General features: G+C 43.5%; 1 protein-coding gene across 31 annotated transcripts in view; it reads right to left on the bottom strand.

The window, feature by feature from the left end:
* Positions 1-939: 939 nt before the first annotated feature.
* Positions 940-25,335, bottom strand: part of LPAR1 (lysophosphatidic acid receptor 1) — a 141,668-nt gene continuing 117,272 nt past the window's right edge. For 24 of the 31 annotated variants that reach the window (XM_005294779.4, XM_042850377.2, XM_005294775.4 and 21 more), the window contains one exon: positions 940-3,263. In XM_005294779.4, coding sequence (XP_005294836.1) covers positions 2,962-3,263 — 302 coding nt within the window. In that variant the 3' untranslated portion in view covers positions 940-2,961. Of the gene's footprint in view, positions 3,264-9,469; positions 9,573-25,335 lie in introns of all 31 variants that reach the window. The other 7 variants (XR_006174456.2, XR_010588709.1, XR_010588710.1 and 4 more) reach the window with 1 other exon arrangement.

The raw sequence follows: 25,335 nt of genomic DNA, 5'->3' as shown, positions 1-25,335 counted from the left end.
CTTTGCTCATGGCAGCTGTGATTACATTAGCTTCCAGAAAAACTATGCAGTTGGCAACTCAGATTTCTCAAGGATATAGAGCGGTAATTTCATTAACATACAGCATCAATTACATTGGAATCTTAGAAATAAGGTTTGCACTCTTAACTTTGAGCAAACCTCTGTAGTTCACCGTTAAGTAGTGAAAAGCCACCTGTGTAACAAGTGTTCCTAGATTAATCTCTTTGATGCATGAGATGTAATTGCTGTTGCAAGTTCAAAAATTCTAGCTTCCAGCACTGGCTAGTGTCACTCTGGAAATGGACACTGGTTAGAGGACGTAGGCGGTGACTTCTGCCCATTGTATCAGCAATTAGAATCCACATAGGGACCATCACTTGAAGAAGAAACAGAAAAATCACAAAAACACTCATGCACGCTAGGCTTGTCAACCCTTCTGTCTTTTGCAAACGATTCTTGCTGATTCAATCTTTCCCAAACCCTTTCCAAAACTTTCCAACACATTTTAAAATATTTTGGGGGATTAGAGGTGTTTGCTGCGGTCTTCTGGACCTCATTCCGGGACTAGAGTTGGCTGTTTCACCAATCGGCTGATCCCTTTCCCCTTCCTTCCATGACAACCCACCAACTTTGAATTTCCACCATCATTCCTACTGACTCACACACATGACATCATAAATGCCTGCCGGAAAGGAGGAACACCACTATTAAACCCAGATAGTGCAGTGTCCCCCATTTGCTGCAGGAGACAGTGGAAGCTGAGAAGACTCTTCAAGGGCTGAGTCCTCTATCATGCCTCCTCACTAAAGCAACCAGCAGAAGGGAAAGTAGATCTGGGAGGCTAGGAGAACAGAGATGACATTCTCCCCAAACCTATTCCCCTCTTTGGGGAATCACCCTTGTTCTCTGAGCACTGACAGGTATGCACACCAAACATTGTACACTCATTGAGAAAGCTTTATTAGTGGCTTAGTGTGGAGGGTTTTTTCCCCCCGTTAAGTTCAAACAGCCCATCTTCTAGTTCTCATTGTAGTTACATGCGTGAAAAATCATGAGTTCATTTGTTCTCAACCTCAGTAAAGAATATAGCGATATGTGTTTTGTACAAAGTAAGCGTAAATATCCATCCCTTGTTTAACTGACACGTGATCCCTGGACACCTTCTCTAAGCCCACCTGCCCGCTCTCATCTCCCCCACTTTCACACAGCCCCTGCACACCTGCTAAACATTACAGGTGAAAATCCTGGCTCCACTGAAGTCAATGGCAAAACTCCCATTGATTTCACACACACACACACACACACACACACACACACACACACACCCCCCTTTACACTCTCTCTGCCTCCTTGGTGCTGACTTCCCTTTTTCAGGCATCCTTCTTAAATCTAAATACTCTATCCACCTCTGCACAATAGCCTCATGACAGTATCCCAACACCTGTTACGCAACATTCCAGAGCATTACACTGACTGATAAACCTCAAGCCAGTTATTATTTAGGCATCTAACAACATGGAAAACAGCCTGTCGTGAACTTTAGTTATGGTCCATTACATTGTTATGCACACATGGGCGCACTCACCCAAACAAGTAATTTGGCATACAAAGGTCCCAAGTTCTTTAATACAAAGATCTCTTCTTCACTAAAATTTATCTGATGGCAGACTATGGCTTTTCATTAGCATTTAATAATTCATAGGAGTTTATATTTGGACAAGTGGTATCTCTTCTGAAAAGTAGCCATGTATGAGATGTCCAGCTATTGGGCTGGCTTACCATAATGGAGGTTTCAATTGTTTGACAGATTATATATTTGGTCTCATTAAAAAATAAAATTGTACCGTAGCTCCAAGTAACTACTGTTTATGAGATGAAGAGTAAATAATTTTTTAGATACCCTCAAAAATGTCCCTCACTCAGTGCAAAAAAAATAATGATTTTTTAAAAAAGCGTTTACAAAGTACACTATATTATGCATTAAAAAAATCCCTTTGCATTCCACAATGAATGAGAAAAACACTCCAATACCATAAATACATCTTACAAAACACTCTTGTGCTTCAGCTTAGCCTCGCGACTGTAGCTCTAAGGAGCTGACCATGAATAAACTTGGGACCCTTTGTGTATGTTACATATTCCAATACCACACTTCAAAGAAGAAAGTTAACTACTGTACCTTGTGACTAGAGTACTGTTTATTTCATAATCTAAACAAACACTGTAATACAGTCTACGCTTTTCTACTTTCCTGCGGACGTTACAATGAGCATCTTTTTCTGAATTAAAACAGTCCGCCATCACACAGAACAAGTGTGCTCTAACACCAGTAAAGAAGGTAGGAAGAGTCGGAATTTCCATCATTTTCCTGTGACCTGTATTAGAAAAATATTTTTGTTTTGTTGTAGTTATGGCAGTGTCGCTAAGAATACAAAGACTACAGCATGTTTTTTTCTCCCTGCACAGTTAATGTCCATCACAAGCATGCAGATGGTGATAAATATTAAGTATTTATTAAATGAAATGCATTCTTTTTTTTAAAAACAAGACTAAGTGTCTACATGTAAATGCAGTGAAGCAGGTATACGCTTAATTAATCAGAGTTGATTTCAACTGGCACCAAGACAAAGCATATTCTGACCGAGTCTAGTTAGTGTAGTCTAAATAAGACTTTCCTAGTGCTACTTATGAATTCCATTGCAAGGAATCTGCTTTCTAGTTTCAGAAAGTAGAAGAAAGGATGAGGGCTATAGCACGGCCAGTTCTGCATACATGGCTTGGGTTGTGCGTGGGTGGGTTTTCTGGAAAAAAGAGAGTACTGTAGTCCATTAGTATTTAAGAATGTCTTGTGAGTTTGTTACTTTCGTTGTGCCCAGCCCTCTCTATGTGGTTTTCTAGCCTGTTATTGTTCATCCATCAATAAAAATTCTCTGTGGTTCTTTTTGATCTTTCAGTTCCTTTTTAAACCACAGAATGATCATTACTGTGTACTCCAGCCAAGATGGTGTGATTGAGCGATGAAGCAGAGCGGTCAGAGCCTTCGGTGGGGCCGTTGGCATTCTCGCTGCGCTGACAGCAGAGGATCTGTTTGAAGGTAGCACTCATTTCTTTGTCCCGGTAGGAGTAGATGATGGGGTTCATGGCAGAGTTGAATTCAGCAAGTAGCAGGAAGAATTTTTCATAGGCCAGGACATTACACTGAGGACAGCAAACATCAAGAAGCAACAAGACTAATCCTGGGGTCCAGCAGATTATAAAAGCACCTAGTGAGAAAGAAAAATCAAATATCAATGCGCTGATCACATAACAGGCTGTGTAAATGATCTGACCAAAAGCAGCTGTCATAAATATAAAGGGAACGGTAACAACCTTTATGTATGCAGTAACATAAAATCCCTCCTGGCCAGAGGTACAGAATCATTTTACCTGTAAGGGGTTAATCAGATCAATTAATCTAGTTGGCACCTGATCAGAAGGACCAATGGGGAAAGAAGATACTTTCAAATCTGGGGACGGGGGGAGGTTTTGTTTGTGCTCTCTTTGTTGGTTCCCTCTGGATAGAAAGAGAGGGACACCAAGCAGGTAAACCATCTCTTGAAAAGATATCTTGAAATGATACATCTACAATTATAGAAATTGTAAGTAAAGGCAAGGAAATGTGTTAGATTATCTTTTGTTTTAGCTTGTGAATTTTCCCTATGCTAAGAGGGAGGTTTATTCCTGTTTTTGTAACTTTGAAGTTGAGCCTAGAGGGGAATCCTCTGTGTTTTAAATCTTTTTATCACCCTGTAAAATTTTACAGAGGTGCTTCTTCTACTTTTTTCTTTATAATAAAGTTCTTCTTTTAAGAACCTGATTGATTTTAGTGTCCTAAAAATAAAGGGTCTGCTCTGTACTTTTATTAAAGGCAATTGGTTGGTATATTATACTCAAGCTTCCCCAGGAAAGGGGGTGAATGGACTTGGGGGGGTATTTTGGGGAAATAGGAACTCCAAGTGGTCCTTTTCCTGAATCTTTGTCGAAATCCCGTGGTGGTAGCAGCGATACCGTCCAAGGACAAGGAAAGAATTTGTGCCTTGGGGAAGTTTTTAACCTAAGCTGGCAAAAATAAGCGTAGGGGGTCTTTCGTGCGGGTCCCCACATCTGTATCCCAGAGTTCAGAGTGGGGAGGGAACCCTGCCAGCAGCAATGTTTAATTTTATTTTTCTACAATAAATATACTCCCAGCAATTATTTCTTCAGTGACATGATGAGAGATTTATCTCTTAAAATCTGAAAATAATGTTTTCTGGCAGCATTTCAAACCAGAAGAGGAGCCACCCCTCCCCTTTAAATATTCCCTCCTTGGCAAATATATTTCCATTTAAAGGTGATAATGAGAAGCATTTTTCCACTTTCAGCTAGAGAGAGACCTTTGATTAAATCTTACTCCCGGGAGACAATGCTGCAATTTACTTCTCAAGCTAACAGCAACAAAGACAACCCTTCTGTTAGCACTGTGAATGAAGCAGCAGAAAGAGAGAAGCGATGCAGGGAGGAATTCTCAAGGAAAATAATTTGTTTGGGTCCTGCTAATCCATTTCAGATCCATTATGTAACGGAAAGTAGTAAACATGCCCTCCGTGCACTGAAAGGTAGTCCTTTCAAGGGCTTTATTTCCTTTCTTAAAGCTCTCTTCAGAAGAAATTCAGAAGCTCCTAAGACTTGAGTAGCATGATTGCCAAAGAATCTTACAGTGATTAAAACACTTTTTCTCTCTGCCTCACCCCCACCCCCTTCAACACTTGGAGAACAGAGTGTGGGTAAAGGTCAGCACAAAATTCTGTATTTAAGTGCAGGGATGAAATCAAGTAGCTATAATCTTAATAGGGACAGTGAGTTTAGGTATGGTATTCTCTTACTGAGCACTTCAGAATGCTTCCAATAGATGCATAGAAGAGGAAGCTCTGACATGAAAATATTTGAGAGAGAGAAAATAGGGGGATTTCAATGCTCCTGAGATTTGCTGGATTGACATCAATGGAAAAATAAAGTCTCTAAGTATAGACAGATTTAGCACAGACAACGACAATACAAGCTTCCGTAAATTCTATTCTGTTTAGGTTCTTATACTGCAGCCATCACTATGGTATCTGTTTGTGTACCCCCATTGTGACTGGAGGGGTCAACTCAAAGGGGGAAATAGTTTACTATGCATAGCCCATTCATCCCACAGCCTCTTTGCTGTGTCTGACAAGAAGGTGTCAGTTATTCCCAGCTAGGGCAAATAGTGGTTTTATGCAATTTGGACCCCTTTCCATTGGGAAACAGATAGGCCATCAAACTCATTTCACACAGGCCACTGTACAGCCCTAGACCTTTCTCCAACAGACTGAAGGCCCCAAAACACTTATGCAAAGACTCAGGGTTGCACTGTTCTCTTGTCACCTACATTTATAGACATGCTTGTGTGCTGGGTGCCTCTGGGTGAAGTTTCAATTATCTTTTTTTCAAAATGGTTGAGTAAATAAATGCCATGCGCTGACTGTACTATCCCCAGACCAATCCACAGCAACACCATCATTTAAAGGAACTTTCAGACACCATTCCTCAGCAGGCACCTCCCATTCACTGAAAGACTGAGGCAAAGGCAACTTTCATATAGCCTTCAGCGGGGGAGGTTTAGGTTGGATATTAGGAAAAACTTTTTCACTAGGAGGGTGGTGAAGCACTGGAATGGGTTACCTAGGGAGGTGGTGGAATCTCCTTCCTTAGAGGTTTTTAAGGTCAGGCTTGACAAAGCCCTGACTGGGATGATTTAGTTGGGGATTGGTCCTGCTTTGAGTAGGGGGTTGGACTAGATGACCTCCTGAGGTCCCTTCCAACCCTGATATTCTATGATTCTATGATTCTATGATTCATAGCCCTAGGAATCACTGATGTCCGGGGTGATATGGAAGGAAAGATTATTGAGGAAAGCATGGAGCACTGTCGGAATGACTTGCCCAAGTCTGACACATGGAGCGAGGACTGTATAAGGAAGAAGGTCAGAATGGATACTCAAAGAGCGGGGGTGAAAGGGCACTGCGTCCACTAACAGGATTTTAGTGTTTTTTTTTTTTTTTTTTTTTCAGGGAATGGGTTCTTTGCAAATATTGTGGATAAACTGTACATCATAACAAAGTAGCCAGGAGACCTTCTTTCTCCAACTGTTGTAGCTCTTACATGATGCATCTTGTCTAGGATTCAAATGAAATATCTTTGTGGCAGAGACTGTGTCGCTCCATGTTTCGAAAATACCTACCACATTTAGGGGGCTATCACAACAAACAAAAATCATCATAATCATAAATCTGTCTTCTTAAAAGACAGGAAACAAAGTGTAGGAATAAATGGTCCGTTTTCAGCATGGTAAATAGTGGTGTCCCCTAGGGGTCTGTATTGGGCCCAGTCCTATTCAACATATTCATAAATGATCTAGAAAAAGGGGTAAACAGTGAGGTGGCAAAATTTGCAGATGATACAAAATTACTCAAGACAGTTAAGTCCCAGGCAGACTGCGAAGAACTACAAAAGGATCTCTCAAGACTAGGTGACTGTGCAACAAAATGGCAGATGAAATTCAAGGTTGATAAGTGTAAAGTAATGCACACTGGAAAACATAATCCCAACTATACATATAAAATGATGGGGTCTAAATTAGCTGTTACCACTCAAGAAAGAGATCTTGGAGTCATTGTGGATAGTTCTCTGAAAACATCCACTCAATGTGCAGCGGCAGTCAAAAAAGCAAACAGAATGTTGGGAATCATTAAGAAAGGGATAGATAAGAAGACAGATAATATCATATTGCCTCTATCTAAATCCATGGTACACCCACATCTTGAATACTGCGTGCAGATGTGGTCACCCCATCTCAAAAAAGATCTATTGGAATTGGAAAAGGATCAGAAAAGGGCAACAAAAATGATTAGTATTGAATGGCTGCCATATGAGGAGAGATTAATAAGACTGGGACTTTTCAGCTTGGAAAAGAGATGACTAAGTGAGGGATATGATAGAGGTCTATAAAATCATGACTGGTGTGGAGAAAGTAAATAAGGAAGTGTTATTTACTCCTTCTCATAACACAAGAACTAGGGGTCACCAAATGAAATTAATAGGCAACAAACAAAAGGAAGTATTTTTTCACACAACGCACAGTCAACCTGTGGAACTCCTTGCCAGAGGATGTTGTGAAGGCCAAGACTATAACAGGGTTCAAAAAAGAACTAGATAAGTTCACGGAGGATAGGTTCATCAATGGTTATTAGCAGAAGCTGGGAATGGGTGACAGGGGATGGATCAGTTGGTGATCACCTGTTCTTTTCATTCCCTCTGGGGCACTTATCATTGGCCACTGTTAGAAGACAGGATACTGGGCTACACGGACCTTTGGTCTGACCCAGTATGTCCGTTCTCATGTAAGTTCTACTATCTGTGTTGTATGTTCCAAATTTGGAATGGCTTGTGTAAATATGACATAACTGATTTACAAACAGTGAACAATAATGCACAACAGATGTACGGTACCAAGCATTTAACTGTGATAGAAATGATTTTTTTTTGGAAAGGCATGCCTCATGAGAATAAAACCTTTGATCAGATAGCATACAACATTATTAGCTACTTGGACTCAGAGGGAATGTAGTCTCCTACTGTTAATGTTTGGAATATCAACAAGAAAAAAAATGTTTAATATATATAAGAGTAAGATTATGTCACGGAGGTCAGGGAGTCCATAACTTTCAGAGACCTCTGTGACATTTTCTACTTCAGCCCCAGGTTAGGCTCTCATTCCCTCTCTCTGGCTTCAGTTGTCCTTCCGTCAATTCTTCCCCCCCTATTATTTTTAGTAAAAGTCAGACAGGTTGCAGGCTTCCATGAATTTTTGTTTACTTCCCGCAACCTGTCCATTACTTTTACTAAAAATATCCGTGACAAAATCTTAACGCTAATTATGAGAAGATACTGCAGGAGGAAAGTATAGAACATAAAGGACTATCCTGAAACAAAGTGACGTTTATTTAGGTCTCTGCTTGCATGCCAGTTGTATAGTAGTCAGACACACTTTACATCAACCAGTCAGAATCTGTCAGTTTGGTCAATCATTGAGGAGAGTCTATTTTTCCTCTACCCATATATGTTGTCTTCAACCAATGGCTTTGCTTACACAAACAACATGAGAGCCAATGTAAGAACAAAAGGCCCTCTTCTGAAGAAACAGACGTCACTGGAAGCAGATCTGACACGTGTGACTGAGAAAAGAGAAAACATTTTCAGTTTGATGGATTTTTTTTAAAAGGAAAAGCAGACACACTGCAGATCCAAAACAAGTGAGGGTAAATGGACTTCAAGCCATTACCCCAGCATGCACAAGTCAGGCTTTCTGCAAGGGAAGAGCGCTTGGTCTAGCTTTACTCTAGTTCCCCAGATGTTTTTATTGCGGCTACAGTGTGAAAACAGCAATATAATATTGTATTAAGCTTCACTTTGATGAGATTATTGGAAACTCACAGACAACTTGTTCCCTTAGGGCTCAAGTAAGCCCAGCCCTGTAACAGACTATTCCAGGCTAGTCTCACCTGTGGCACTGGCTTCCCCAGACAAGGGAGGGGCAGTGCCAACGTAGCTGGCCCTTAGTGGGAGAGAACACATGGCACCAAAGAGTGGTGCAGATGCCACATTCCTCCTCTGGTTCTAGACAACATACCCAAGAACTCCCAATGGGCTGCTGTGTCTCTCTGCCGCCCTCTGCTGCTGTGGTTTTAAGCCACAAAACCGCCTCAAGCCTCCACACTGTCCCACATTATCCCACACGCCAAAGAGTTACGTGCTCATTTTCAAGTTATCGGACTGAATGGCAACTCTTTTAAAAGTTCTCCGATTAGCAGATGAAGCGTTTCCTAATGAGTGCTCTTTTCCCTTTTGCCTAAAATGGGGTAAGATTACATTTATTCCATGAACATTCATTTCCCCCTACTTTACAACGGCAACATAAAATAGGTGTCTGATCCCTGCCAAGTCACGCACCACCATGATTCGGTGATTCTCAGTGTTCCAAGCTCAACAATTCCCCCGCTCCTCTCCCCCAAACGGGAGAGGATGTATTTGCAAGAAGTGCTGATACAAAATAAAGTGGGTTTCACTTGGACAAGAAAACAATGAGGCAAAGCCTGAAGGAATGAAAGAGACCAAGGTAATAAAATCTGAAAGAAAGACAGGAGGAAGGAAAGGGAAGTTATTCCACAGCTCTGATAAGATGTGATGTATTCTGAAGCACTCACTTGCTCCTGTTTAACCATATAATTTCCCCCCTATATGCTCCCCTCTGTCCCAGGCCTGGCTGTAGCATTGCATTTGCCATTTGCAAGCAAGGCCTTTAACCTCGTCATGCCTGGTTCCTCATTTGAAAACTGGGGCGAATACGACTCACATAGTAAAGTCTTACTTGGACTGGAAGCTGTCTGGGCAGGGAGGTCTTTTTGTTTTGTGTTTTCACAGCTCCTAGCACAATGGGATCCTGGTCCAGGATTAGGACTCCCTAGGCACAACTGTAAAACAACCAAATAATAATAGTGATACTTACCCACCCAGGAAAAGTGCTTATTTACCTATAAACTACTGTAAGTCCTCTGTATTATTAATTGCTCCACATTGTCCTTCCATAGGTATGTCCATCCAATTCTCCCCTGCACAGGACTGGGCTCTCCCAGTACCCATACTCCTCCCCACTTTTGTCCCCTTCCACTAAGCCAGTCTTCTCTGCCCCCCCTCTCCAGCCAGCCTCTCCTCCTGTTCCCATCACAGGATTCTGGCTAGGCAGCTGCCTCTCTTGAGTCCAGGGTCGGGAGACTTTTGGGGTGAGAAGGGCAGGAGTGGAGAAACCCCTGCTCAGTGGTGGGAACTTTGCCTGGGAATGATGTAAAAGTGAATTGGGATGTAGCATCCTGTAGAGGACAGGAAAAGAATGACTGCAATAAAATTAGGCCCAGACTAGGAGTACCATATGCTTGCAGGAGGGGTTACACTTTACTGGGTTAGAACTGTCACTCAGGGCAAGGGGTAGCAGGAAACGTCTTTGGAAAACAACCTGAATTGATCAAAACAAAGGCAGAAACGAGGCTCAGAAAGATAAAATCCTATAGAAGTCAAAGCGTGGTCAAACAGAGCAACAGGGATAGCATCCATACTGCATGACAATTTCTAGGATTTTAGGCATGACAAATGCTAAATAGCTAAGTATGATTAATTTCTCGGTAGGGAAAATTGTTAGCTCCAGTAACTTGGAATGTAGCTAATTAGCCGTGAGACAGCCACATAGTTTTCATGCCTTGGATATCAGTAAGCTTCCTTAGGCTGCAATTCTCTTGTGTGTAGCACAAAGAGCTAAACACCCAATTAATTATGTTAGCATTTATTTATAGCTTATTGTCTTTTTCCATTAGTACAAAATTCAGAAGGTTCATTCTAAGTTGAATACTATTATCTGTCACAAGTAATAGTGAATACAGTTAATGGTTCTGCAAATATACAGAATAGGAGTATTTTTTCTTCTATTTCTAGCCAGATATGATGCTCCCTGATTTTGCTCCAAAAGGGCTAAGGTATCACCCAAAACCCTCAGCTCAAGAACAAATAGTTATTACTATGAGTTTGAAGCTTTGGTTGGGAATTTTGAGTCAGGTTTTTTCACTTAGTTTTTATTTCAATTTCTAAAATGTGCCTGTCTGAAACTCAAGCTCCATGAAGATATATTAAAAAAGGGCCAAGTTCTAACCAACTCAATTCTAGATCTCCACAACAAGAGCTCTGCCCTTCCACCGACTCCCTCAGAAAATGTCTAAGGAAAAAGATGTTCCCGAACAAAAGATGTTCCCAGAAAGTCAAAAAACTCAGGCTCCAGCAGACCAAAAGGGAAGCAAATTCCAGATTTGAAATCCCTCCTCTGAGCATGAGCTAGCCGATAAACATATGTAGGGACAGTGGCTTTGTTGAACACAGGGCAAAATAATTTTACATAGCAGTAAATGCCATCACAACAGTTTCTGCCACTTTCAGAGAGTTCATCTGAGCAAACTGACCCTCTGGAACGCATTGCTGAACGAATATGGAATGAGAAATGTGTTCCTGTGTGAGCTTGACACTATTGTACACCAACACAGCCGTGTTTTGTTGAAGGCATGGTTGTGTTCTGACCTATATACATTGTCCTATATGCTCTGCTGCAGTTCCCACCAATTGTTTTTTAATTAAATGCTTCTATTGTATGCAAGAGGCAAACGTGAATCTGTCACAGTTACAATGAAATAAAAAAAACATGCCATATTCCCCAGGTAAAGCAGCCTTGCTTATGGTTAGAAAACCTCCCCCTCACAATCCAGAGTCCAAGCAGCATAGAGATACAGCTCCTTCTCGTTAAAGTTTTTATTCGTTCCCTCCCATGTACTCTGAACTGTGAACTCAGCGGATGGGAGGAATTCACTTGCATGACTCTTTCATGGTGGGTGGGGGAGGGAATAGCTGGAAAAGTCTTCTATCCTTTTTAAGGTCCCACTGTAGTCCATCTGGTGCTGATGGCCTTTTTCTATTGGGAAGAGCCTAACAGCTTCTGGTGGAGATCAACATTTCACACTAGTTAACCTCTCTCCCCTGCATTGTGATATATAGTTACAGAGGCTTACGATACAAATGATTAAATATTACCATACAGTATGGAATACAGACGTTATAAGTGAGATTAATGCATGCAGCAACTCACAAGCATTCAATAAACACTAAACACATTCTTATAATCTTAGTACCTATTTTAAGAATGCTAACACACAGGTGAGCAAGACTGGGTCCAACTATGTATTTGCCAGCATTCAGCTGAGACCTGGGACCTTGGCATGAGCTGGCACCTAGTCTGCCAGCAGCACAAGATTTACCACGCTAGCCAGCCACTTTGGCTACTTTGTCCATCACTATCTACCCAGAACTAAATGTGTCACTCAGTATTTCTGAAAAACAAAAAACTCTTCACAGTTAATTCTTCAGCTTATTTAATGTTTCCATCTTTATTGCAGGTCACGGCACATGCAGTTTATTGACACTAATGTCATTGACTTTAACATGAATCAAAGCCACTTTTTCCTCCCTGGTTCTTGTTAGAAGTTTGTGCTTCCTGGGGGCAATGTCTCCTACGCTGGCATCCAGAAAGAACCAACTTCTAGTGGCAACTGCTAAGTTGCAACATTCCCTATGGAAAGGAATTCTATCCTAAAATAGTGAGGAAAAAACTATTGAAATCTAGTGTATTCCTTCATGTTTAGTGCACTGTAATGGGAGAGAATCAGAATGTTACAGAGAAAAGACTGTATTTGCCAGTGATCACTAGTGAGCATGAGTCACAATTGCAGAGTGTGCTAATTAATATCACAGGGCACATCTTGAACAGGAGGTAGCATGCAGGGTTCTTCACCTAAATTCTTCACCATAGTCCTTTTCTCTCCGCTCACAGTAGCAGCAAAATCTCAGCACTCTCTTCAGATTTTTAGTGTTAAACTCTTTTTGAGCAACTACACTGCTTGGTTTGCTATGCCAACTTGGTAACCATATTGTTGTTCTATCCACAGCCGAGCTCCAGTTTTTCACTACATTATAGACTGCATATTTGTCATGTTCTTGGCATGGTTGCTTGTGTTTTAGAAAGAAAGAAAGTTTTCCCCCCAAGAAGTTTGGCACGTGACAATTTATATTGTGAGAAAACCAATACTAGTTTGTTAGCAGCACATGAGGTCTCGGAAAAACACAACATATAGATAGTGAGTCTGCTATAGTATCAGACTAATACACAAGCAAGTTTGCTCTTGAAGACTTGGCTTGATGGCAATCTTTCCACGGACTTCAATGACAGTTGGATAAAACCCTGGAACAGCCCTACTGTTTAAATATTAGTTATATGCACATGTGTTGTCTGTGGCTTAGGGTTACCATATCTCATAAATAAAAAAAGAGGACCCTCCACAGGCCATGGCCCCGCCCATTTCCCCACCCCTAGCCCCGCCCCAACTCCGCCCCTTCCCCACCCTAACTCCGCCCCCTCCTCCCTCCCACTCCCAGCCAGGGGGAAAGGGCTGCCCCAGTGCTACCAGCTTCACGGTTTCCCGGGCAGCCCCCAGACCCTGCGCCCCCAGCTGGCGCTTCCCCAGCGCAGCTGGAGCCCGGGAGGGGAAGCGCCCAGCTGGGGGCGCAGGGTCTGGAGGCTGCCCAGCAAACCGTGAAGCCGGTAGCGCTCGGGCTTTGGGCAGCCCCTATGCCTCCGGACCCTGCGTCCCCAGCCAGGCACTTCCCCTCTGGGGCTCCGGCGGCTCTGCGTAACTTACACTGTATAAGTTACACAGAGCCGAAGAGGAGCAGAGCCCCCGCAGCTGGAGGCTCTGCTCCTCTTAGGCTCTGTGTAACTGACACTGGGTCAGTTACACAGAGCCCCGGGGGCTGGAGGCTTTGCTCCTCTTTGGCTCTGTGTAACTGACACTGGGTCAGTTACACAGAGCCCCAGGGCTGGAGGTTTTGCTCCTCTTTGGCTCTGTGTAACTGACACTGGGTCAGTTACACAGAGCCCCGGCGGCTGGAGGCTCCAGCCCCCGCGGCTCTGCTCCTCCCCGACTCTTCGGCTCTGTTTAAGAGCCGGGCTGCCCGAGCGCTACCGGCTTCGGGCAGCCCCCCTGCCTCCAGACCCTGCGCCCCCAGCCGGGCACTTCCCCTCCCGGGCTCTGGCGGGGCAGGGTCTGGAGGCACGGGGCTGCCCGAAGCCGGTAGCGTTCAGGCAGCCCGGCTCTTAAACAGAGCCGCCATTTTCCTGGACATGTTCGGCTTTTTGGCAATTCCCCCCGGACGGGGGTTTGACTGCCGAAAAGCCGGACATGTCCGGGAAAAAGAGGACGTATGGTAACCCTACTGTGGCTCCCTTACATCTAATGTGGGGATCGGCAACCTTTGGCACGTGGCCCGCCAGGGTAAGCCTCCTGGTGAGCTGGGCCGGTTTGTTTACCTATTGCGTCCGCAGGTTCGGCCGATCGCGGCTCCCACTAGCCGCGGTTTGCCGTTCCAGGCCAATGGGGGCTGTGAGAAGCCGTGGCCAGCACATCCCTCGGCCCGCGCCGCTTCCCGCCGCCCCCATTGGCATGGAGTGGCAAACCATGGCCAGTGGGAGCAGCGATCGGCTGAACCTGTGGACGCGGCAGGTAAACAAACTGGCCGGCCCACCAGGGGGCTTATCCTTGCGGGCCGCGTGCCAAAGGTTGCCGATCCCTGATCTAATGCTTGCAAATCACTAAACGTCCCTTCACGTTTGATTTAGGGTTAAGAGCTCTTGAAACATCTCATAGCAACAGCCAAAACCCAGGAAAATTATGAAGAGAAAAAAGAAAATGGGAGACAGTGGGGATGCAAAGAGCAAGACTGATCATCTTATCTCTAAGTTGTGGGTTCAAGTCCAGCATCCGTGCCGGCTGAGAGCAGTTACTGTCTGCTGGCTGTTTAGTAGGCACGTGAAATCAATTTGAGAGTCTCTGTCCTGATGGTAAGGGATCCTCTCCATCATCAGACTTGACTGACTGACTGACACTCCTACAAGAGAAGCCAAAGGCTGAATGGACATGGAAGTAAACCATATAGGTTTCCAATTCTAATAGCTTTTTTAAATTAAGGAGCACACAAAGTCCTATGTTTCACATATATAAATTATATATTAAAAGGCATTCTTCAGGATTGGTGCATGAAATCTACCTTCCTTGAACAACTGTCAAATCTTGGGCTGAAACAATTTAGCAACATACATTTAAAATCTCTTAAATTAAAGATCTGGAGGAAAAGAATTAATTCACCATTCATCCAATAACTGAATTTAGCGAGATTCATGAATGACTGAGTTCATTTTTTCCTTAGTAAACTGTTTATCTATAGAAAAGCATTTTAAACAAAACAGGAAATCATTAAGTAACAATGGTCAGGATTTTGGCTGGTTTCTAAACCAGAAAGATATGGGAAGCTAGTGAATGAATGCGGTCCAGCTGTTGCCAAGGAAATTTAAATATTTTTCCCCTCCATAAAATAAAATGATAGTCCCCGAGCCTCACTCTTGCCAAAAACCTGACACAAACAGGAAGTTTTGGTGTCTATCATCATTTTGCAACAGTTACATAATGGCCTTAGCGCTCCTTCATAAGCACAACGCGCGACACAATCTCGCCTGTAATAGCAACTTGGCTGGAATGGGGGCATAAAATATCGTCGATGACAGGGTCTTGCAGAGTCAAACCTTTGCGGTACTGGCGCTATTGGCACAGACCTATGTAATACTGTGTTACACATTGGACAGGGGTCAAGGAAAAGCAGATGATGATTAAAGGAATTCAGATTTGGGGAGAGCTGGAAGGAGGAGAAAATATTTTCAGTCCATTCATCTCTCCCACCTGCAGCTTTTTAGGCTAGATTTAACTATTTGTTGGCAGCTGGACTATACAAATTTATATTTTATGGCTATCACCGGGTATTCTTTTCTTTCATTTTTTTGAAAGAAACTGCCCGCCCCAAAAGTGAAGTAATTAATATTAGTTGATCTGAAGCAAATGCTTAGTAGACTATGTAACCCCCCCCCCATTCCTCCCTGGGTTACTCGGGAGCTGGCAACACTCACCTGTGTGCCCGGGCGCCTGATGTTGTAAGAGATCCTGAGTATCCCAGTGGTGATGTTGGATAGGTGGGGATCCTCTATTCACCCCTCTGCTGCAGTCCCTTTACTCCTAAAGGAATTTACAATTGGCGGTGCCTCCCCCTGGCTGGCCCCTGTACACACTCAAGGCGTGCCTTGGATACCTCCAGGAATAAACCTATTCTAATAATAACCACCCGTGGCATGGGTCTAACTCAAATACCAATTATAAATAATATACATCCCATATACTTAAATTAGAGTTAACACATCTTTACTTAACAACTTAAAGTAACAGGGTGTAACCAACTAAGATTAAATGTCACTACTAATTTAAATCCACAGGGGCAGTTGAATAAAACCAATTAACAAATATACTATACAGTAATAAATGAAACGTATCTAACTGGCATTTATACTGCCACCGTTTACCTCACCCCGGAGTGTGCACTCCTCTGGATTTCAGTGCTAGACACTTGCTTGGGCGCGCTGGAAGATCTGCAGGTGGAGACAGCGCTCTGTGTATCAGTCCGGCCAAGGCAACAAGCTGCACAACCCTCTGGCGACTGGAGCCGGCCCCACCAAATGTCAGCAGCTCTGGGTCCTGGTTCGGTGCAATGATCTCTCTGCCTCTCCTCAGACTCAGTCTCTCTGCTGTGCCCCCTCCCCCCCGCAAGTACTTTCCGAAACCAGAGTAGGGGTTACTCACAGGCCTTCACTGCAGGCCCACCTCAGTCAGCTCCAGGCACAACAATAGTCTCTGCCCTGGCTCCTGGGAAGCCACCAACCACCTATGAAGCTCCCTGCTCAATCAAAGCCCCTACAGGCTCTCAACAGCAGCTTCTGACTTCCTAGCAGCAGCTCCTGGTATGGACAGCGCTCCACACCAGCAATCTGGCTCCTTTCCCAAAATGGAGCCCATCGCCTGCTTTCCTTGCACTCCTTGGAAGAGAAAGTGTCTCACTCTTTCTCCAAGGCCTCATGGGAGTTGTGGTCTCTAAGGCTAGATTGCAGCACACAGGATCTTCCCAACTGGAACACTCCCAATAACGTTCAGAGGCCCCTCCAGTAAGAGGGGCTTACAACTACTATGGCCAAGATCTTTTAAGATGACTAATGAGTTTGAGGTGCCAACTTGAGACACCTTAAAAGGACCTCCTTTTCAGAAAGTGCTGAGCATCCACTCTTTGAGAATTTGGCCTCTTTAGAGACACCTCTAGTCAGACATTCAAAAACGTAGGTACACAAAATCACAAGGCAAGTTTGAAGATCTGGCCATATATCTCTAAGCAGAAGCACTTAGCCAAGTAGGTCTTTTTATGTAAGGCATTAAGCACACCTGAACTTATACTAGAGTACTTGTGGCACCTTAGAGACTAAAATTTATTTGAGCATAAGCTTTCGTGGGCTACAACCCACTTCATCGGATGCCCACGAAAGCTTATGCTCAAATAAATTTGTTAGACTCTAAGGTGCCACAAGTACTTCTGTTCTTTTTACGGATACGGACTAACACGGCTGCTACTCTGAAACCTGAACTTATACTGGGAATTTTAAAAGTAATTTCACTGTTATGAATTTCTTTGACACTTGGTGCCCCTTTAATTTTTAAAAAAGCTATTCAGAACCTTGCTACAGCAGTAGACATGCTTATGCAAACATGAGGGCTCACCACAAGAGGTCATCTGAGGCACAGAGTGGACAGTTGGCATGCTGAATGAAGCCGCTTACCAGACTTTGTTAGCACCTGAGTCTGCTACGTATGTTTAACACATTGAAGACTTTGGTGTTTCCTTACTACCACACATATTGCAGTTTTTAATCACAGAAAATTATTTCATGCTGAAGTTGAAAGAACTTTTTTTTTTAAAATGTCCTTCCTCTCCCTTCCCCCACTTCTAGTATTTTGATACTTCTCCAAGTTAAATCACAATGCTACATTTAAACAATATGGTTTGTTTAATATTTTTTCAATGTGATTTCTTTTGTTGTTAAAGTCCTTAAGCATTACTTGTATTATAATTGGATCAGCTCCAACTGCAAAGTAAGTTTCTGACAAAATTATGCGTGTATGAAGTTTAAATGTTAGAAGCCGATGTGATCCCACTATAAGTAGTATGAAATTAGTAGTGATCACAGAAATAGAGTTATTAGAAACTCTTGGTTTCCTTAACACAGCTAAATTTGCTTCTAACTTAACACACTTTTGGAAGGCACTCAAACATTATAGCCATGAAGGTAGTATAAAATCTGAACAGAACAGAGTAAGAATCTAAGACAGACATTTGCAATGATCAGATGAGATTCAAATTCCAACTCAACTATGAGCAATGCAGATGTGTTTTCTCCAATCTAGTTATAGTTGAATGGTATCCAATTATGGCTAGTTAGTTAAGGAACGATCATCATCATTTAAAGCAATTAATGGATCAAGCCCCAACTACATTAAAGACTGGATTTTGATCTATAAAACACTGACAGCTGCACTCCTCTGGGACAATATAGATTAATACACAAAGAATGAAACACACAAGAGCTGGGGACAAAGCATTCTCAGCCAAGGGGATCTGACTATGGAACAAAGTTCCAGGGGAGATAAGGAAAATCCTGAGTCTGACTGTCTTTTAGCAGGAAACACTGCAATACCTTCCTGTTTGAAAAGGCCTTTTCCACCATAAGAATGAGACTCAACTATGACACTCCCCTTCTACCTCTAAGGGTATGTCTACACTGGCAAGTTTCTGTTCCACAAGTTATACTACTTTTATTAAAGCGCTGGAATTAAACTGCTGTTGCGTGTCCACACTGTGCTCCTTGTGATACTGGAGGTGCATCCACATTAGCAGTTCTTGCAACGGCAAAGACAGTAGTGCACTGTGGGTAGCTATCCCACTGTGCAGCTGGCCGCAGGGTGCTTTTGGAAGGATTTGCAATACCTCATGCGACAGGCACAGCATCACATGATGCAGGTTTCCCAATCCCATTGTTCCATGCGCATCTTACTACATTGCCAGCTACTTTTCAACTGAAGGCGGGGGGTACAGGGGGAAGAGTTTGTGACAGGGAGCATGTGTGTGTATGGAGGGGTGGAGAGAGACAGTGTGTTTTGGGAAAGAGAGAGTGTGTCAGCATGCTGTCTTGTAAGTTCAGACAGCGGCAGGAAGCAACCAGTCCTGAGGCAGGGGAGGGGGAAAACACACACACACACACACCTGCCTCTGTGTTCAACAGCACAAGCATTCCACATTAATGGTTTGCTTTGTGTCCCAGAGCAGATCAGCACAGCACACCAGGGCTGTCAGAAATGTTGCTTTGAAAGGGGAGGGGCGCATGTCTCCAGGGCAGCCGAGTTCAAAACAATGAGCAGAGTGGTCACTTCAGGCATTATGGGACAGCTCCGGAGGCCAAGTACAACGCAGAAAACAATCAATTGTCTACACTGGCAATAGAGCACCAGAGCCTCGTTGAGGTGATTTTTTTGCAGTGCTGCAACTGAGGAGTTTCTGCGCACAAAGTGGCTTTGCAGGGTGTGCCTGTCTGCAGTTTGAGCGTAAAAAGCTGCTTTTTACTGCACAGAAACTTGCCAGCGTAGACAAGCCCTAAGCCCCTATCAACCAAACACAAAGTTATCCTGAAACCAGTAAACCTTCAATGAAAAAGTAAATTAATGAAAACTAAGTAACTAAACAAACATACCCCATGAACTTTACCTCCTCAAACAGAGTTTTTACCCTGAATAGGGAGAGGTGCCAGAGACTCCATGAAGTCTGTCAGGGATCTCACTATTGCTATCAACTTTATGTTGAAGACCTTCAGATACTATGGTAATTGGCATCTGTATAAAACCCTAAGGCAAAAGACAGTTAGTAATAACTCCATTTAGTCACAGAAGAAGTACAGCACCCAAATTTTGGTCTAATGAGCACTATACTGGCAACTTCTCAGAAGTCCAAAGGCTAAGTACAAATATGCATGAAATGGAGCAGAGCAAGTTTAATTCTACATACATTGGATCTAGGTGGCCTAGATCAGGTTGAACCATAATGTGCTGGAAAATATAGCCTCAAGCCTGGACTTCTGTATTCAAGATGACATGACAAAGCGTAGAACTTTGGGGACTGTATTTAGCTTGCACCTAACATTTCAACTGTCTCTGTTTCATAGTTTCAATAGCTCCTCCAAGTTTTCCTGGGATTCAGCTAACTGGCAGCATCCGGACAAGCTCCCTTTACTACCAGAGAAATTAAAAACAACAGAAAGGCAAATGGTATGCATTGGAGACGCTGTACCATTACATATGAGTTAACAGAGGTTTAATTAATTTAAACTTCTACCTATTGTAGATAAATTCTCAGCTTTCACTGGTGTAGACATGTAACAAATCCACTGAATCTAACAGAGTTCCTTCAGATTCACAACGTGTAAGATATCAACACCTGGCTCAAGGCGTTGAATTAATTTTCATGTTGCTAATCAATCTTCATGAACAATATACACCTAGGCCTCTCTTGGGTCACTCAGCAATGTGCTCTCATATTTAGGGTTACCATACGTCCTCTTTTTCCAGGACATGTCCGGCTTTTCGGCAGTCAAACCCCTGTCCAGGGGGAATTGCCAAAAAGCCGAACATGTCCGGGAAAATGGCGGCTCTGCTCCTCCCCTGACTCTTCGGCTCTGTTTAAGAGCCGAGCTGCCCGAGCGCTACCGGCTTCGGGCAGCCCCCATGCCTCCGGACCCTGCGCCGCCGGAGCCCGGGAGGGGAAGTGCCCGGCTGGGGGCGCAGGGTCTGGAGGCAAGGGGGCTGCCCGAAGCCCAAGCGCTACCGGCTTCACGGTTTGCTGGGCAGCCTCCAGACCCTGCGCCCCCGGCTGGGCGCTTCCCCTCCCGGGCTCCAGCTGCGCTGGGGAAGCGCTGGCCGGGGGGCGCAGGGTCTGGGGGCTGCCCGGCAAACCGTGAAGCCGGTAGCGCTGGGGCAGCCCTTTCCTCGTGGCTGGGAGTGGGAGGGAGGAGGGGGCGGAGTTAGGGTGGGAAGGGGCGGAGTTGGGGTGGGGCTGGGGTTGGGGAAATGGGCGGGGCCAGGGCCCGTGGAGGGTCCTCTTTTCTTATTTGCTGGATATGGTAACCCTACTCATATTCTAAATCCACCTGTCTGTGAAAAACGAACACTCTCACACCAAGAATAGCATTTGCCTTTCAGCTGTGGACATTACCACAATCTTCAAGTCATTATGATACTGCTCAAAAACTATGTATAAATAGCTGTGATAAGTGAAGGGGAGGGGGCAATAGCTCCCTTTCATGGACACCCAGCCATGCAGTAGCTATAAAATCCCTCTTAATAGCTGTTCTCTAATTGCTCTACCTGTAAAGGGTTAAAAAGTCTCACTACTATGCATAGGTAAAAGGAAGTGAGTGGACACCTGGCCAAAAGAGCCAATGAGAAGGCTAGAATTTTTTAAAATGGAGAAAAGACTCCTTTTGTCTGTCTGTCTGTTCTCTTGGGGAGAGGCGGACAGGGCAGCAGCTATGCTGTGAGAAGCTCGGGCCAGGTATGAAAAATCATCAGTATCATACCTAGAAACTACTCATTTAAAACCCCAGAGATGTAAGTAGATCAGGAAATGTCTAGGAAGGGGCGATTAGGTTTATCCCTTTTATTTCTTTATGGCTTGTGGATTCCTCTGTGCTAACCCCAGGTGCTTTTGTTTTGCTTGTAACCATTAAGCTGGACCTCAAGGAAGCTATTCTTGGTGCTTAATACTTGTAGTTGCTCTTTTAAAATCTAGCCATAGCCTGAGTTCTCGGATGTATTTTCTTCTTTTTTTTGTTAATCAAAATTTACCTTTTTTAAGAACAGAATTGGATTTTTTGTGTCTTAAGAGGTTTGTGCACATGTTGTTTAATTAGCTGGTGGCAACAGCTGATTTCCTTCTCTCTCTCCCCCCCCCCCCAATCCTCCTTTCTCAGCTCTTCCCTGGAGGAGGGGTGAAAGGGCTTGAGGGTATCCCACAGGAAGGAATTCCCAAGTGCGCCTTCCTGGGCTCTCAAAGGGGTTTTGCACTTGGGTGGTGGCAGCATCTACCAATCCAAGGTAACAGAAATGCTGAAATCTTGGGAGTTTATTATATATAAGACTGGAGTGGCCAGTACTAATTTTTAGAATCCTTGCAGGCCCCCACCTTCTGCACTCGAAGTGCCAGAGTGGGGAATTATCCTTGACAATAGCCTTTTGATAATAATGACAAAGGGCACTGGTCTTAATATTTGGAAGGCTGCTCAGGCTGCATATTTTTGACAATATGACTATTTTAACCTCTGAGTGACGGTTTGCTGTAGAGTCACGATGAAAGACTAGGTTTTGGCTATGGTAGAAAGGAATCAAAAACAAGTGCTGACTCAGTCTTCTTTCTCAGTACAACAGTCATTCTAATCTAGTAATAAAAACACAGTAGTAGTATAGCAGATGATTGAAACACTAACAGGGCAAAATTGGGTTTATTCCCCACCAACAGCGTTCATGACAAGTGCCAGCCTAGAGAATCACTATCCATAGAATAGGTAAGGAAGGGAGCAGCAATGCTGCAACCTTTCCTACTGAGCTCTGTCACTTGTCTCAGCTTTGTTCTGGAGGCTCCATTGCTAGGGATGAAAAGGTACTGCTGCCTCCATGCCCACGGAATTCTCCACTAAGACCAATTATTGGCACTAAGGTGCCAGTTATTGTCCACTGGGATTCAGACTAGACTGAGATCACTCGTTTCTCATAGGTCACTCAAGAACTCTCGGACGGTAATAAATTATGGTTACTACTAACTTCAAACACCCTTATTCTCTCTAGGAGTTCTGTGATCCTGCTTTCTCATGAGGATAACTCAAAAGGTGCTTATTTTGCAGACTTCCCACTTGCCATGGATTTTAGTCCTCAATGGAGGACATGTGCCTTTGACATGTGTATAAGAAATGTACTTCAGAAATTTTAGTTTCAAGTGTATTCTAACATTCTCTCTTGTGCTTGGCTATCAAGGTGTTGAGACATATTTTACACAATATACTCCAGAAGGATTGAGCTGATATGGTAAATCCCATGTCCTAATAATTCATTTCCTTTATAAATATGCTACAATAATATTTTACCATTTCCTAGTGACATATCAATGACGATCATGCAGATGTGTCAGATATCACATTAAGCCCCCCCCCCCCAGTCCAAAAACCCTGAGGACACACACATGCACACACACACACAGACTGACACCTGTGAAACACCAGGAATGCCAGTGAGTGCATAGGGGATGGCAAAATACTGGCAACCAACAAACCCTTAATTTCTGCTGCATGGCTCCTGGGTTTTTCAAAGCAGCTCCTATTGATTCTGCACACTATACCCACAAGCTGGAGTCTAAAACTATTTGCATGACCTACAGCTGTGATAATCAAAACGGATCATCCTCTGCAAACTAGATCACATCTGATCCATGGAAGGGGCAGCGATACACACGGAATTGCCAACCCCATTAAGTTCCAGAAGTCATTGCAGAATTTAACTGATCTGACAGGCATAATGGCATTAAAAGAGAAACCACCCTCCAAATTAGTTCCGTACTAGTAGCAGAAAGATCATGCTGTCTCATAACTATAATTCATAAAATCCGGTGTGTAAAAAAAGTAAAAAATGGCTGAGAACTTAAAAAGTGGAAGGTCACAGACCACAAATCCCAGCGATGTTTCAACCTGGTGATATTCTAGACAAAAAGATCTCAAACATGTGTTTACCTTTCCCCATGCGTTTACCTTTTACTCCACACTGACTGAAGAAGAGCTCTAGGTAAGCTCAAAAGCTTGTCTCTCACCAACAGAAATTGGTCCAATAGAAGATATTACCTCACCCACCTGTTCTCTCAGATATTTGAGGCATTCAATTCTAAAATGATTCTAGCATTTTTCAGGGGTTCAGCATGTCTGATGGGGCCAAGCTCTCTCAGGGTATTGGGGCAGATAATACAACTTGGTCAGGGGAGGTATTTCCTTTCCCTGTTAGCTCCATGCATATTTGGTTGTTCTCATCAGTGAAGTACACCGACAGCTTTTCACAGTGGTTGATGGGTCTGATGTCTGGTCTATGCAACTTGGGTTGGTTCATTATGCAAAACAGTTCTGCTGCATTGAGTGAGGAGGAGCAGAAGGAGAAAGCTCATTGTGTATCCTTTACTGCAGTGACAGCCTTACAAGAATTGCTTGTGCTGCTGGTGGATGGATTCAGAATTTTTTGTGTGGCACTGGAGCTGTATCTTTCTGCCTGTGCACCTTATCTGTTACTGTGAAAGGAAGTGGATGGTTTAACATTCCTGCTGGACTATGTCTGCTCCCACACGGCCAGATAGGAATAGTGGTCAAACACACTATTTCCTGCTCAAGTCAGAAGAGTGCCCCATCTGTGAGTTGCAGCTCTAGCCACTGGATCTATCTGCTTGTCGGCTCCAGGCTAGACTATTTTAATCCACTTCATTTGAGCTGATCACAGAGGCCACCTGGATATTAAAGGACACGGCACCCCATTTACTAACTATGACAGAGTCGTAGCATGTCTTACCAGTGCTTCATGCTTTACACTGGCTGACTATTGACGGAGTCCATTTAAAGGTCCTGTTCATTTATAAATCCTTAAGTGGCTTGAGGCCTGGTTACCTCAACAGCTGCCCCCTCTAGTTCTGCATCATGGAATGGTCCCTGTATTCATCAGGGACATTGGGTTAAGAGCTCAGGGTATGGGAGGAGAGCTTTTCCAGTGCAGGGCCTGCAGCTGTGGAACGGACTTCTGAACCTGAGTTTTGCTACCTTTCAGACCTGTTGCAAGATACTCTTCTTCCTGGAAATGTTTGCCCAATGGATAGGCAGGACCCATGATTGCATTTGGATCCTGATTCTTCGAATAAGAGAGCATGATGGAGGATAGGAGGCATGAGAGCTACACTCCCACAGAGGGACGTCTCTTGCCTAAGAATACATTTAGGAAGGAACGGCCAGGGTTATTACAGCGATGGGGACCTTAGAAATGCATCCAGTGCAATCAGGGATATATAAGAAAATATCAGACACACCATAGTTGTGAAAAATAAATTAACAAAGTATGTGCTGATATCTATATTTTAAGGTATGCTTGCAGTTATGCCAAGTTCAATAATTCACAAAAGGTATGGAAGACTTTTGTTCAGTAGAAACTCACTTGCACTATGGGATCAAAACAAGGAAAGAAATGGCTTTGTCTGAAAAGCTGGTATATACTAAGATTATGCCACGAACAACAAATAAGCAGAGGGATTGTCCGATATGCTATTAATTTACATAAGAAACCAATGGGCTTCTCTCTTCTGAGTACACAGAGGAGTATGCACCAAACTCTTACAGTATTAGCATTGCTAGAACAGATCTGGCTAAATGTCTAGAGAAGGTACGTTTAAAAAAATAAATCTCAAGATTTATGGGGGAAAAAAATGAGTGAAGCATCAAATACATCTGTAACAAATAAGGTAAAAAGTCATTATCCACACAGACGGTCTCTGAAAAGCTAGTTAAGAGTTGCCACCTCCTTAGCATTTTTCCCGGCTGTACATCATTCATTT

The sequence above is a fragment of the Chrysemys picta genome, chromosome 6 (genome assembly GCF_011386835.1).
Source record: "Chrysemys picta bellii isolate R12L10 chromosome 6, ASM1138683v2, whole genome shotgun sequence".
In the NCBI taxonomy this organism is placed as follows: domain Eukaryota; kingdom Metazoa; phylum Chordata; order Testudines; family Emydidae; genus Chrysemys; species Chrysemys picta.
Note: the sequence above shows the minus strand (reverse complement) of the source record. Positions and strands in the feature narration are given on the sequence as shown.